The sequence below is a fragment of the Cyprinus carpio genome, chromosome B2 (assembly GCF_018340385.1).
Source record: "Cyprinus carpio isolate SPL01 chromosome B2, ASM1834038v1, whole genome shotgun sequence".
Classification (NCBI taxonomy): Eukaryota; Metazoa; Chordata; class Actinopteri; order Cypriniformes; family Cyprinidae; genus Cyprinus; species Cyprinus carpio.
In genome coordinates, this window is record NC_056598.1 from 1,259,010 (window position 1) to 1,274,644 (window position 15,635).

The 15,635-nt window shown below is 42.7% G+C and overlaps 1 protein-coding gene and 1 pseudogene across 1 annotated transcript; both read right to left on the reverse strand.

The window, feature by feature from the left end:
* Positions 1–4,295: 4,295 nt before the first annotated feature.
* LOC122136135 (E3 ubiquitin/ISG15 ligase TRIM25-like) lies at positions 4,296–6,521 on the reverse strand. Its single transcript, XM_042717678.1, has 5 exons — positions 5,934–6,521; positions 5,348–5,443; positions 5,035–5,268; positions 4,478–4,640; positions 4,296–4,337 (listed from the first exon to the last, which is right to left on the reverse strand). The coding sequence occupies exons 1-4, from the start codon at positions 6,504–6,506 to the stop codon at positions 4,563–4,565; spliced, it is 981 nt and encodes a 326-aa protein (XP_042573612.1). The 5' UTR covers positions 6,507–6,521; the 3' UTR covers positions 4,296–4,337; positions 4,478–4,562.
* A 3,985-nt stretch (positions 6,522–10,506) lies between these two features.
* The window catches only part of LOC109063845, a 30,035-nt pseudogene continuing 24,906 nt past the window's right edge, over positions 10,507–15,635 (reverse strand).

Below are 15,635 nucleotides of genomic sequence, written 5' to 3' on the forward strand. Positions count from 1 at the left end.
GGTCAGGCTGAGCATGCTAACCAGGATCTGGAGAGAGTCTTGCGTTGTGTGGTCGTCATCTTGGAGTTCCAGATTAACTATGGTTGAGTACGCACATAACTCCCTCCTGGTCTCGTCTACGGGTTTGTCTCCCTTCCAGTGCTGTTTAGGCTACCAGACATCCTTATTCCCCTCCCAAAAATCTGACGCCGTTGTCCCATCCGCGTACTCTATTCAGAGATGCCTCCATATGTGGAGGGTCGCCAAAGAAGCCCTCACTCGGACTGGTGACAGGAACAAGGCATCGGCGGATCATCACCGTGCTAAGCCCCCACTTTACGTGTGCAGTCAGAAGGTCTGGTTGTCTTCTGAAGACATTCCTCTCAATATCCCCTCACGTAAACTAGGGCCCCAAATTTATTGGACCATTTTCCATCTCTAAGGTGCTCAGTCGGGTGTCGGTTCGACTCAATTTTAACCTCCCAGTTTAAGAATATCCACCCGGTGTTTCATGTCTCTAAGATAAAGCCCGTCATTTGCTCCCCCCTTCAGCCCTAGACCTCTGTCCCTCTGCCTCCTAGACTCATTGAGGGGTCTCCGGCTTATACGGTATGGCGGCTCCTTGATGTGAGATGGAGGGGTTAGAGGTTATCAATACCTGGAAGACTGGGAGGGTTATAGTCCGGAGGAGAGATGCTGGGTTCCGGCTCATGACATTCTGGATCGCGCTCTCATTGACCAATTCCATCGGGGTCATGGTGAGTCCTCCGGTGATGCCAGGAGGCGTCCCTGGGGGGGTGGGGGGGGGGGGTGGGGTCAGAAGAGGGTTAGGGGTTGTTCTTCGGCTTCCCTGTTGTCTGTGTCCTGTCATTTTCTGCAGCTCGTGACCTGGGCAATCAGCGCTGATACACCAGCGCTGGTGTGTGCAGAACACGAGCTGATTGCCCTCACCTGTCGCTTGTTCCCATTCTCCCTTTTATTCTCTGCTGTGTCTGTCCCTTGTTGTCAGTAGATTTTGTGTTGTCATTGTTATTGTGCTGTGTGTCTGTTTTCTTCACCTTTTTCCGCTGTTGTGAGTCTTTCGTTTGGCCGTGTGCCCGAGATCCTCTGTCTCGTTTTCCACATCCCGTTGGGCATTGCACCAGAGGTGGTCTCCACAGCCTGTGTCCGCAGGTGTCTGTACGGACGGCTCTGGGGTTGTTACACCAGGTTTCAGTTTGTGTGTGTGTCACCACACGTTGGATTATTTTTGGATTTTCTGTTGTACCTAATAAACTGTTGCACGAAACCTCTGCGTTGAGTTCTCTCTCTTCACGTTCCTGACAGCAAGAAGGTCTGCACTCCAGATGTGGAGGTTATGAGAGTTTTAGAGCCTTGGCACTGGCTACACACTGCTGGACCCAAGGTTCAAATATGGGAATTTGGAAATCCTGCCGACATCAAAGCCCAGGACGCTGAAGAGCACATCACACTGGAGTGTGCTTCGCTGATAACACAACTCCTGGTGAGCAGTTTCAGTCTATGTTATGTAATCTGATTCATATAATATATACTTTATATATGCCGTCAGTGTAGGATTTGTTACCAATTGCTATTTTCATTTTTATTCAGAGCCACAAATGTCAACATCAGGCCCATCATCATCATCACCTTCAACATCAACACCAGTAGAAACACAGGACAGTTTATGGGAACTTTTTGATAATCGTATCCGTGAAACCCAGATGATACACAATGCTACAGCTGATGCCACAGTGGAAGTGAAAAAATACCTCCATGATGCGTTTTTGCCCAGAACTCATGCTCCCCTCATTTACTGGAAAGAGAGAGCAGTAATCTTTCCTCATTTGTATGTCCTTGCTAAAAAAAATATCTTTGCATGCCAGCAACAAGTGTCCCTTGTGAGAGGATTTTTTCAAAGGCTGGAGAAATTATCTGCAAAAAAAGAAGTAGGCTAAGTCCTTCCACAGCAGAGAAATTAATATTTTTGAATAAAAATCTCTAAAAAAGTGAGACATTGTGGCTTGATTTCTTTTATTAATATTCATTTTTCATGACCAAAATAACATTATGCACAGGGAGAAGCTTACAGGTTACAAGCTTCACATATTAGCTACACCATTTTTTAATGGCTCGTTGTCAAGGTTGTTTCAGATCAACACCTGCAAGTGTCCACTAGGTGTCAGCGTTGAGACGGGTGCCGGATTGATTCGAAGCCTCGACACAATATGCCACATTTGCTTCAACTGTTTGATTGCTTCACGAAGCCTCGATCTGCCCACCACTAAACTTACACTGAGATGTAGAACACCAATGTTCCTCAATAAGGGTTTGAGTACCACTACCACTCTCTTTAAATGAGAAGGTAAAGTTACAGCTTACTAGATCGGTTACAAATTCACTTTGGAGACGTACATGAGCTCCCGTGTTCACTACTGCATAATAAAACATGTTTTTATTACAGATGTTCCCAGGTGAAAGTAAAGTGTACTTGAACGCACTAAAAAATACCTCAATATAAGCATTTGTAGTACATTCTTATTTTTTATTTTTTTGTGCTAAATATAATTATGCACTATAAATACACTAATTAAAAGTATATTTCTTCTTCAGTAGTACTTCAGTGAAAATGCAAAAGTATACTAAATACCACTGATATTTAAATTGATTTTTAGTGCATTGAAATGAAGTACACTACCGCAAAAATATACAGAGGACTTTTATTACTGTATTTCTTAAAAGTGTGCTTTGAATGATTTAAAAATTAGTTCAGTGTTAGTTCACTTTTATATAGTTATTCTTAGTTTAAATTAAATTGATAGTAATAAAGTAATAGTTAAGTACATTTTCCCAACTGTGCTACTAAAGAAGACTTAATATAAATACACTAATTAACTGAAACTGTTCTAAATCTGAAAATAACTGAACATCAAACACTATCACGTCTCCCCCTTTTCTCATCTTTTCTTTCTTTTTTTTTCAAACACATATATGAATGTAGAGTTATCTTTGTGGGGATTTGCCATAGTCTTCTATTGTTTCTATACTGACCAAACTATATTTCTCTCCACTTACCCAGTTGTTCCCATTCCTGGTCCTGGAGAACCCCAACACTGCACGTTTCTGATGTTTCTCATGTATCTCTTATCTGACACACACATGATGAGCAGATGAGTGAAATCAGGTGTGTTTGATTGGGGAGACATCTATAATGTGCAGTGTTTGGGGTTCATTGCACTAACCGAAATCTACCCCTCACAGAAAACATTTGTACATTTTCAGATAAACGTCATTTAGAATTTGCAATTTTTTCCCCCTTGTGTGGACTACTAGCCAATCAACACAAACAGAGGCTGAGAAAACAGATACGCATCATCACTCAGCAGAACTTTCTGTCTATATAATGATTTATTAACATTTATTCTGATGTTATTTCACTAACAGAACTTCAGCTGCAGTATTAATGTAATGAAAAGATAAAAAGAGACTCTATAACATCTCACTGTTAATGATTTATCATGCAGCTCAAAGCATTATGGGTAGAATCTCTCATCAGTCTATTCTGATTCATCAACACAGTTTCACTGATGATCTATAACCAATCAAAACCCAGGATAGAGGGGTCTGAGTGAATGTGGTCTGGACTGTGTGGATGAGGCTCATTGTGTCAGAGACGCTGTAGAAGGACAGAGTTCCTGCACTGTGATCCACAAACACTCCTATTCTCCTGCTGATGGACTCTACAGAGAGAACAGTCTCTATGTTATTGTGTATGAATGAATATCTGGAGGAAGAGCAGAACAAACTCCAGGACTGATCATTAGATCCAAACACACACTCATTACCCCGTCCCTTCCTGCTGATGCTCTTATATGACACTGATATATACACACATCCACTCCACTCAATCTCCCAGTAACAGCGTCCACACACACTCTCTCTACACAACACCTGCTGACACTCATCAAATCTGTCTGGATGATCAGGATACGAGTGAACTGTGCCAGTGTCAGTAATCACTCTGTTGTTCTCAGACAGACGGAGGTATTCATTCACTGTGTTCAGATCCAGAGTGAGCTGATGGGAATCTGATGGAGATAAAACACATAAGAATCAGGAATTATGAATCTGTTTGATCTTTTCATGTAGCTGAACTCTTCATGTTCAGTGTATCATCAGTGTCTCAGTACAGATGAACAGATATCTGTGCACATCATCATCTACATCATCAGTTATAAAAACTCTTCTTTCTCCTTCTACAGGAAGAACATGAACACACTCAGAGAGTTTTTCTGCTGGTTTTCTTACTGACTTACATTGTAGGAAGTCGTTCCTGGAAACAATGTTGGTGAGTGTGACTGTGGAAATCAACAGACATGAACAGTGTGATTCTCATGATCCTGTATCTATTCCTAAGACATTTCTAATATGATGTTCTCCAGGATATGAGATGATGATGGACTGCTTTCTGAGAGCAGATGAATCTCCAGGACTTTACCTCTGTCTGAGATCTTCTTGAGCTCCTCTCTTTGCAGAAATCCTCCAGTTTGTCTCTCAGCTGATGGACAGATTCTCTCAGAGCATCAGAAGAGACGAGAAGAACTGAAGAGATCATCATTTACGTCTGTAGATTCAGGAGGTGCTGAGAGAGACTGGAAACTCTACAGAAAACACAAATCAAACTCATCAGCTCCACACTTCACTCAGTAACCTGCAGGAACATCAGATTTGTCTTCACTGATCTTTAGTAACTCAATCCAGCACTTTCACAGCATCAGCTTCATTCTTCTCATATTCATTACATCACATTAGAGCTACAGATTCTAGTATTTGTCACTTACACTCTATGTGAACTTTCTAGGAAACAGTTTGGATGATAAAACATCTGCTAAGAACATAAATGTCCATCTAACAGCTCAAGCACATCAATGGAGTCTCATTGTAGGGTTAAGTAGATTTGATCAGGAAAAGCAGCTCAAAGGTATGATTAGATTGACCATTATTGATAACATTTGCTCAAGTCCACTCTGACTCTGTCTTGTAGATCTGTGTTACCTGCAGGAACTGGATGTGATCCTGTGTGTGTGAAAGCTGCTCCAGCTCAGCGTCTCTCCTCCTCAGATCATTGATCTCCTGCTCCAGTCGCTCCAGTCGTTCTTCAGCTCGACTCACTGCAGTCTTTTCCTGATCTCTGATCAGTCGTGTCAGCTCAGAGCGGCTTCTCTCAATGGAGCGGATGAGCTCAGTAAAGATCCTCTCACTGTCCTCCACTGCTGTCTGTGCAGAGCGCTGTTAGGACACACAGTGATTCAGCTTCAGTGAGTCTGAACTGAGACGGAGACAAACTTCTCTTCTTCTCCAGACTCACCTTATGAGACTCCACAGTCTCTCTCAGCTGCTGAAGATCTTTCTCTCTCTGCTGGATTCTCTGCTGGAGCGTCTTCTGCGTCTCCTTCAGCTGCTTCTGCAGGACAAACAGATGAGAGTGAATCTCACAGAAAACTACTGGCTCTAAATCATCATGTGATCAGATCAATCCAGGAAAAGTGGAGCTGATAACTAATGGCTGTAGGTTCAGACGCCAGAAGGGAAGATTGATAATTTACTACCATCTTTTATGAATTATCATGTGTGATTAAGGCCTATTTCACACTACAAGTGTAAGTATTATGAAAGTGAATCTGACACAGATGTAGAGCTTCACACTGACTTCTGTGTTTTGCGTAATTAAGCTGCAGCTCTAGACAGAAAATAAATGACTGAAGTGAAGCTATAAATGGCTAAAATCATCTGGATTCAGTCAGTTTAACTGAACAGAAAGTGTTTGTGTGCAGCTGCTGTTCATTTCTGCTGTCGTGAACAGTGTGAATGCTGTCAGCTGTTAATATGGTGCTGATATAAACACATATGAAACGAGTGTCAGCAATATTTCATCAGTGTCTAGTGTTAAATACCTGTTTCTCTGTCCTCTGTGCTGCAGCTGATACAGTGTCGTGGTTTTTATGTTCATCCATCGTACACAGCACACATATACACTTCTGATCAGTGCGACAGAAAACCTCAAGGAGCTTCTCATGTTTCTGGCAGTTCATCTCCTGCAGTCCTCCAGTGGCTTCAATCAAACTGTGTCTCTTTCCTTTAAACAAACTCTCATGTTGTTCGAGGTGATTCTGACAGTAAGAGTCCAGACACAGCAGACAGGACTTGATGGCTCTGTGTTTTCTTCCAGTACAGACGTCACACTGAACATCTCCAGCTCCAGCAGGAACCACACTTTGAAGTTTAGTGTTCTTCAGTTTCTCCAGCATTTCAGCAAACACCACGTTCTTAAATAAAGCAGGTCTTGGACTGAAGGTCTGTCTGCACTGAGGGCAGCTGTAGACTCTCTTCTCATCCTCTTCATCCCAGCAGTCTGTAATGCAGCTCATACAGTAACTGTGTCCACACTGGATGGTCACTGGATCCTTCAGGAGATCCAGACACACCGGACACAAGAACTCATCCTGAGAAAATCTGGCTTCTGCCATTTTTACTGCAGAAATACAGAGACACAAACACACAACAGCTCAGCTACACTTTCACTTTCTCTTTCCCTGAACTCATGTGATTCCTGTTTCCTGGTTCTGTGTTTGAGTGACGTGTGTAAAACAGGTGTGTCTGTGAGTCTGTAAAACAGCTTCCTCATTCCTGAGTTTAGTTTCGACACATCTCTCTGTTAACACACACACACACACTTACTGTTATAACCTGGGCTCAGGGAAGCAACACACAAATGACAAAATTGCTGATCAAAACAAGGTTTATTAGAATATAAAAGTAAAAAAGGTGACTGTGACGGTAACCAGCACTGCTATTACAGAGCTTCCTGCAGAACCAGAGAGAGAATGAGCTTGTGTCCAGCAGGAACGGTTCTATTTTACAGTGCTTATGAAAACTGTATGAATAAATAATTACCTAAGTTTAGAGCAGTGAGGAATTCTGTTTTTATATTTAAATAATTTAACCCTTTAGACTCTGACACAAACTGAATAGGCAGATTTAAAGAGTTTATTTCCACGGAAATTGTATTTATTTTATTTAGATGTTAATTACCAATTTATGAATTGCTAAAATTAAATTAGAAATGACTTTTTACTAAAACAGAATTAAAAGTTTAAAGAAAGATTTCTATCATTTGTGCCAAGGTGTTAAAACAGAGAAACAATAAAACAGTGAAGAGTGAAAGGAACACTTTTAACAACCTTTTTAAAGAGTAAATTCACTACATACAAAATTACAAGAAAATTAAAATTTAACGTAACACATTGATTGAAAATCAGAATCTAGAATCGGTAAGTTTCTAGAAACAAAGACTATGGGACTTTGCTAGAAATGCGTTTCTTAATTAAAGAAACCTGCTTGTTTAACGGACAGTAATGCATTATGTTTGTAAGTCAATAGATTGGGTATTATTTGTTGATATCACACAGAACAGCCTGCTGTCAGCTTCATTCAGAGCAGTGTTTCTGTTTTGATCTTATCTTGGTAAAGTTGTTTGGAGCTTCATTGTTTCACATTAGTTCCATTGAGAGAAGTTTCATCTGACTCATTTCACTAGAAGCCTTCAAAGAAAATGTGTGTGTGTGTGAAAATTAAGTTGCTGTTTTGCAGGACATCTGAAATAAATACATTTAAATTAACAAAAATGACTCAATTTCACATTTTGTTCAAATCGTCAGATCACTGGACAGAGATGTGAAAGTGAAGGGTGTCGTTTCCTGAAAAGAATGCACAAAATTAAATAACCCCATGTTTCCAGAAGTCTCCATTGAGTCAAACTGATTGGTCAACTCAAAATGCTCAAACACAGAAATGTTTAAGTCACAAAGTTTCAAACTAATAACATCTTATTCATACTCACTCAATTGTTCACATAAGTTCATCAAATGTTATGTTTGAATGACCAAATTAAGTATCAATTAACTAGCTAAAGAACTGATAGCATGCACTAGCAGCACATGGTAACTCCGCTCCTCAAGCGAAGCAGTAAACACTTCTAAATCCAAACATAACTAAACATTAAACACTATAACATCTCCCCCCTTCTCATCATGCTCAAAAACAAAACAAAAAAAGTATATTTAAAGATCAGTTTTCCTCTGCTCATTAAGTTAAATACAAAGCATGCTAGGAACTAAAGTTTGTCAACATTAAATATCATTTTCAAATACTTGATTGGTTCACATTCACCCTACATCTTTTTTAATCTAACAGTCAAGTTTTTAGAAGAGAAACTCAGTTTTGTGTAGATCACAAACAACACAACTGAGTAAATCCAACCATCTGTGCTTTGCCATTTTTAGTGCAATTATAATATATACTGTATATATATTTTTATTAGAAACAAGCTAAAAATGTTACTAAACGAATGTTACTATGGCTCCTTACAGCTGAATTTTACCACAGACAATCAGATATTTCACTTAACACTAAAAACACACTTTGTTAGTCAAGGTTTTCATTTAGAATATTTTCTTAAAAAACAATAATGGTATTGTGATATCTTTAAGATATGCATCACATGAAACGTATCTCACTGAATAAAGATGAACTGAGCACTCACCTCTGTTATACTGGGATATGAGACAAAAATAACATGCTTTAGCTTTGAAATACACAGTTGTTAAAGACTCACATCAGAAAGCACCACAAGAAAAGCTGCTTTAGAGTCATAAATTTAAGATTTATTATATCAAAACCAGGAACTGTTTGTGTGGTTGGTTGGAGTATAATTCCTTACAGATGCACTGTTTTGCATTACAGGACTTGACACAGTCATGCTGGTGTGAGGAGCGGATGACTGTGTGTGTGTGTGTGTGTGTGTGTGTGTCTGTGTGTGACAACAGCACAGTTCATTTACAGGTGGTGTGTGTGTGTGTGTGTGTGTGTGTGTGTGTGTGGGTGTGTGTGTGTGTGTGTGTGTGTGTGATGACAGCACAGTTCATTTACCAGCTGGTGTGTGTGTGTGGAGCGGAGTGTGTGTGTGTGTGTATGCTTCTGGTACATATACATCGATTGGCATGTATGCATAAAGGGTCATCTCGTTCTAGACACACAGTTCCCTTAAAAAGCATTGGTAAACAATATTTTTCTTATTTACAATCATTGGAAAGAGGAAAAGAAAAAAAAAAATCACCATTTCTCGCAGAGAAGATTAGTAAAAAGTGACGAAGTCACCATAAAAGAGTAAGCAACTCCTAGGAGTTAGTCTTTCAAATTTCCACTAAATTTCTAGTTTTTATACAGGCGCGAAGCCTTGATTTACTGAAGAGATACAGTATTACTTTAAGTGCCCTATCTACAACAGTTAAGTGTGGTTTTACTAGTGTGTACCGTACAGCACAATCAACGTCAACGCAATCTGATTTTAAATCAGCTTAAAGTCTGTTGTAGCTTCTCTCGCATAAAAAGATACGGTAACTAAAAAACTAAATCAAAATGTCCAGAGTCTCGTCACTGGTCATGACCGTTAACATCGCAATACTAGTGTTGAATTATGTAGGTATTGGTTTAAGGTAAATAAAAGTTCAACAGTGATCAGTAGTGAGCTGCTCTTTAAACTCTAGTGAAACGCTGTAACGGCGAGGCACGGTTGCGCTGGCCTGCTCTTAAAAAAGGGATTGGTTGAGATCCAGGAGGATTTAGCAGAAAGTGGCATCGACGGCTTCATATTAGTTGACAGCAGAAGATACTTCACATTCAGTCTTCATTTACTCAGCCTCATGTTGTTGCACGTTGTTTCCGATTCACTCCAAAATAGCGGCATTTGTGCAAGAAAACACTTTAGTTTTAGATGAAGGACTGCGTGTACGGTTTGGGCATTTTTTCAGAATTTATTGATTAATTCAAATGTAATGTTTTTCGTCGAATTTTTTAATAAAACATTAGAGACAGTGTTGCATCTGAATTTTAGGTGTGGTGTCAGGCAGCTTTATCAGTGACGCACGGAATGCAATGATGACGCAGGTTGTTGCTGCATTTTAATGCTTTTGTTAGCTGAACCCACTAATATATAACCCACAAACATAATGCTGTTTTGTTTATATTTGTTTACACAAATTAGATTTGGCTTTTTTTTTTTTTAAACATTATGCATTTTTTTTCATGGTCATGTTATTTAAATGCTTTGAATAACCGTGCGTGCATTAGTAATGTTTTGCTCGTGCGCCCTCTTGTGGCCTCAATTTGGATATAATACAAATACTGATAATATTTAAGTACAAAATTAGAATTTAGCTTTCAGCCATTTTGATTAGCCAATAAATTGCCTTGATCTGTTGAGTTGACGTCTAAAATGAGTTTAAATTTCTTTAAATGGATGGTTTTGCAAGTTTGTTAAAAAAAAAAAGTGAACATTACTTGAATCATGCTGTAGTTATGTTTTTAAGTTGACTAGATAAAATCAACATTATCTTGAATCGGTTAAATGTTTAAAAAAAAAAATAAAATCAAGATTTTACTTTTTGCTATATCGCCCAGCCCTACGTTTCAAGAACTGTGGATTAAAAGGCAACAAGATCAGGCTGAGTAGATGACGACAGAATGCAGCGGCTCCCTCAGAGCGGCGTGTCGTAGTTTTTCTAGTCCGCAGGTCGCTCGCTCTTGGCCGGCTTCTGTTGGTCCTGCTGATGTTGTTTCATGATCTCCTTCACCTCCTCCTCCAGCTCCGGAGGGATGATAACTGGTCATCGGGGTCGGGTTGAGAGGGAGCCGTGAAGTAACCTCCAGGTTTCTTAGAAGGAGCCTCAGCCGCCACCTCAATCAAATTGTGGCTCTGCTCCTGCGGCGCCACCGAGCCGTTTCCCCTCCGCTTGCCCAAGGTCTTGCTCCAAGAATCTGCTCCCGCAAGGTTCCCGGCCTCCTCTGGAAGCTTCTCCGGGGTTTCGGGGTGGCAGGGTGGAGGAGGTGGAGGCAAAGGCAGTAGGACCGTGGATCAGCCCCCCTCCACTTCCACTTGACTGCCGTTGGAGAAGACTCCAGCGATGGGCTCCTCGTCCTCGCTGTCCAAGCCGTTGTCCGAGAGCGCGCTGGAGAAGGTTGGCTGCGACAGCTGCCTCTGGAAGGAGCTTACGGAGTTGGGAGCGAGGTGGAGTGAACAGCAGAGGAGGCGTGGGTTGGAGTGGCTCTGCGGATGAAGGTGGAGCTGCGCCTCCTGCAGCAGGAGCGGCGGCTCGTCCGAGGATGCAGTGGATCCCACTTCGGAGCTCATCTCGGATGCACTGACCTCGGAGCTGATCTCGCTGCAGGAGGACGGGGGCACGCCGTTGGAGGAGGCCGGGAACAGCCCGGGGCTCGGCGGTGCATGCATGCTTCCGGAGCCGGGCTCCGCAGACGCCGCACAACAGCAACAACAACAGTCTTCCGCTACGTTGAGCTGCACCACCACAGCGCTGAGGCTATCGGTGCAGCCGTACGACTGCGCCAGCGTGCACAGCTTCTTGGCGGCTGACAGCGCATCGGGAACCTTCCGTATGGCTTCCACCGCCTCGCTAGGGTCCAGGACTTCAAACAGCCTCTGCTGCCAGATGAAGAACTCATCTCTGGGGGTCAGCGGGAGCGTGGTGACATACGGGCGAGGCAAGACCGCTGGGTAGAGGAACGAATAGCCCATGATGCGTGTGGAGTCTGTTACGCCGTTCACTTTGTTGTCCTGTTGGAAAAGGAGATTTTGCCGTTGTGGCGTATGCAGTGGTCAGTAACTCTTATTTTAATACAACAATAACATTCCAAAACTAAGTTCATGGAGTTAAAGCGGTCATGACATGAAAGTAAATTTCCCTTGATCTTTTGACATTAGAAGAGGTCTTTGTATGCTAACACCGTGTCCTAAACTACACATGACGCAAACAAGATTCCAGCGACAAGCAATTGGCTGTCCACACCAGACGCGACAGAATCAATCAAATATCACAGCCAATCAGAAGCAGATGGACGGTCTCTCTCTGGAAGCGCAATGCACTCACAATGAAATGGATACGTTTATAATCTTATTCATAAATATTAAACCTTTTTAACATTAGTAAAAGTACATACTGAGTGACTGATACTATCTTTGTTATGGAATACACTCGTTGGTTCGCATCGAGTTATTAATACTTTTAAATTTATTTTCAAGTTCTGAGGTAAACTATGTTGTTGTTTTCATTATGGCTAAGGTCAAGCAAAATGATATTCAAACTCACATTAGACACGTTTAACTTTGAATATAGCACATTATAATCAGTATCGCTGTCATAGCTTGTATGTTGTTCCAGCCGTGATGTTTGTTTGTTTTTGTTAACATTTTAAAATAATAAAAAATCCATCTCATGACCCCTTTAAAGGGATGGTTCACCCCAACATTCAGCCTCAAACCTGTATGACTTACTTGTGCAGAACAAAAGAAGATTTGAAGAATAGTTCAGCTGTAAACAAACAGCCACTGAGGTCCAACAGGACTACTTTTGTGCTACTTTTTGGAGCCTGAAACGGTTGGACCCCATTGAATATTGAGCCGAAATATTATTCAAATATCACTTGTGCTGCACAATACATTATTTTGGGGTGAACGATCCGTTTAACTTCTATAAAATCAACAGATAAGCAGAATACACCTGAAAGTCAACATGAAATGTCAATTCATTTTCTTAATGTGATTCACACAATAACTAATAAAACTGCTAATAACTAATAACTACTGGTGAAATCCCAGAAAGGCAGCCTCAAACAGTGACTAAAAGCCATTGGTTAAGACTGACTAATAGTTATTACATTTTGATGAGTTGACTTGAACAAGAGTTGTTTTTGTTTGGAATAAGGTGCACACAATAAGATCAGGAACACAGTGAAAGGAAGGTTCATCTCATGTTGACCTCAGAGCCAGTGGAAAGTGTTTTCTCGTACCTCAGTGATGATGGCTTTATGCTGCTGCACACGGTTTGTGTTCCTCCTTGATGCTTGATGTTGTGCAGCAGTGACAGCGGAAGCGGCTTGCCGTCGCGGCACAGCACAGCCTGACACTTGCCCACGTTAGCGGCGGTGAGGGTGAAAGCACGGTTGGGGTCAGTGGGGTCGTGCCGGATGTGACAGAGCGCCGCCGAGCCCCCAGCTTCTGCCCTGCTGTGCCCAACTTTCCTGTTCAACCCAGAGCGAACGGACAGACATACTTAGCAGGGCTACTGAGTGACTAAACTTTTAACCTAATTACTCACATGATGTGAAGTCATTATTGTGTTAAATGAAAAAATGCATTGAATAGATACTACACAAAATTTGCTTCAGAAAGAAATATTTTGATTCAACATTGCACAAATGATATTAAATGGGCATTAATGGAATTTAAAAAAAATGTAAATATGAACAACTAAAAAAAAATATGAACTGATACTTAAAATATAAAACCAAAAGCACCAGTAGGTGTCTGCAAGTGACTGTCTTTAATGATTGAGTCATTGAATTGTTCATTCAACCAATTCGTTCAAACAGCTGATTCATTCAGAAACTCAGCAGGTGCTTTTTTTTCACTGAATCACTGACTCACTTTATATTCATGAACGAGTCACTGAATCATTAAATCACTTTATCTTTATGAATGAGTCACTGAATCACTGACTCACTTTATCTTTATGATAAAGACCCTACCACAAGATGGCAGCGCGTCCACACGCAGCGGCTTCTCTCCTGTCCCATCAGAATGGTGTTTTCGTGTTTTTTGTCTTGTGAGTCGCAGTGTTTTTGTACGTCTTCATCACGTCTAACTGTCTTTAAGCGCGCATAAAGTCGTGAGTTTCTGGTTGATGTCGGCAGAACCACATTTTTAGAGTTAAACTCCACGCACGCGGAAGAGCTGCGGGACCTCGGTCTGCTCCGGAGGCCTACACCATCACCGACCCCCCACTTACTGCGTCTCACCCACAGCGGAGGCACCACAAGTGGCGTGAGAGGAAGCAGAAGAGGGATAAAGCGCGGAGGTAGACTGTCACTGCCTACATCAACAGTGTATAGAGAATGTAACAGTCACAAATACCATCACTGTCCGGGCCAACCAGAAGCCGTGGATGACAGGGGAGGTCTACAGACTCCTGGAGACGCGGAACGCTGCCTTCAGAGCTGGAGACGAGGGGGGCCTGGGAACAGCCAGGGCCAACCTATCCCGCGGCATCAGAGAGGCTAAGAGACAGTACTCCAGGAGGATAACCCATCGATTCAGCGACACCAGAGACACTCGGAGCCTGTGGCAGGGGATACAGACCATTACGGACTACAAGCCCCCACAGCGGACCTGTGACAGCAACATCTCTCTGCTGAACGAGCTGAACACCTTCCTCTTCGCTCGCTTTGAGGTACAAAACAGCACCACTGCACAGAAGACTCCACCTCCTCCCGGTGACCAGGTGATGATGCTGACCCCGGACAGCGTGAGGAGATCCTTCAGCAGGATCAAGTGCACGCAAAGCTCCGGGACATGACAAACATTCCTGGGCGTGTACTGAGAGACTGTGCAGCAGAACTCACTGATGTCTTCACAGACATTTTTCAACATCTCACTTAGTCAGGCTGTTGTTCCCACATGTTTCAAAGCTACCACCATCATCCCAGTCCCGAAGAAGCCATCTCCATCCTGCTTCAATGACTACCGTCCTGTTGCACTTACCTCCCATCCTCATGAAGTGCTTCGAACGGCTAGTCATGCACCACATCAAGTCTGTCCTCCCCCCCTCCCTGGACCCATTCCAGTTTGCATATCGGTCCAACCGGTCAAACCGATGATGCCATCTCAACTACTCTCCACTCAGCACTCACGCATCTAGAGAAAAAGGACTCATACGTCAGAATGCTGTTCATAGACTTCAGTTCAGCCATTCAACACAATCATCCCTCAACAGCTCATTTACAAACTGGTCCAGCTGGGGCTCAAACACTTCGCTGTGCAACTGTTGGACTTTCTGACTGGAAGACCTCAGGCAATACGGGTCGGCAGTAACACATCCAGCACCATCACACTGGGGCCCCCCAAAGTTGGGTGCTGAGCCCCCTCCTCTTCACTCGGCTGACCCACGACTGCACACGTCACACAACTCCAACCTCTTCATCAAGTTTGCGGATGACACGACTGTGGTGGGTCTCATTAGCAACAGAGATGAGACAAACTACAGGAGCGAGGTGAGCCGCCTGGCCGGGTGGTGCAGTGACAACAATCTCTCTCTGAACGTGGAGAAGACGAAGGAGATTGTTGTTGACTTCAGGAGAGCGCAGCTGAGAAGATCATTGGTGCCCCCCCCCCCCACTCCAGGACATTTACGGAACCCGTCTCACTCGCAAAGCCCTCTGCATTGCAGGTGATCCCACACACACCCGTCACACAGCTTCTTCAGTCTGCTGCCATCAGGGAGGAGACCGTGGAGTTCTCCAGCCAGGACCAGCAGACTGAAGGACAGCTTCATTCATCAGGAAGCTGAACTCGCTCCCGAACTTGCACCCCCTTCCCTCTTCTGCCACAGGCAACCACTGAACTATGAACCCCCCCCCCCAGAGATCCCTCATCTCCAGGTCCTTCCACCCCCCCTCCACTAACATACGGTGACATGCACCAGTCACTTTGTGCAGCATTGTCTGCTCACTACCTCATTCAGCATAGA

Excerpts from the sequence above, each read along its gene's own strand:
- LOC122136135 (XM_042717678.1), bottom strand. The coding sequence starts at position 6,506 with ATGGCAGAAGCCAGATTTTCTCAGGATGAGTTCTTGTGTCCGGTGTGT. Across the intron at positions 5,444-5,933 it reads CACAGAGGACAGAGAAACAG|AAGCAGCTGAAGGAGACGCA; the intron begins GTATTTAACACT and ends TTTGTCCTGCAG. Across the intron at positions 4,641-5,034 it reads ATCACATCCAGTTCCTGCAG|AGTTTCCAGTCTCTCTCAGC; the intron begins GTAACACAGATC and ends TGTTTTCTGTAG.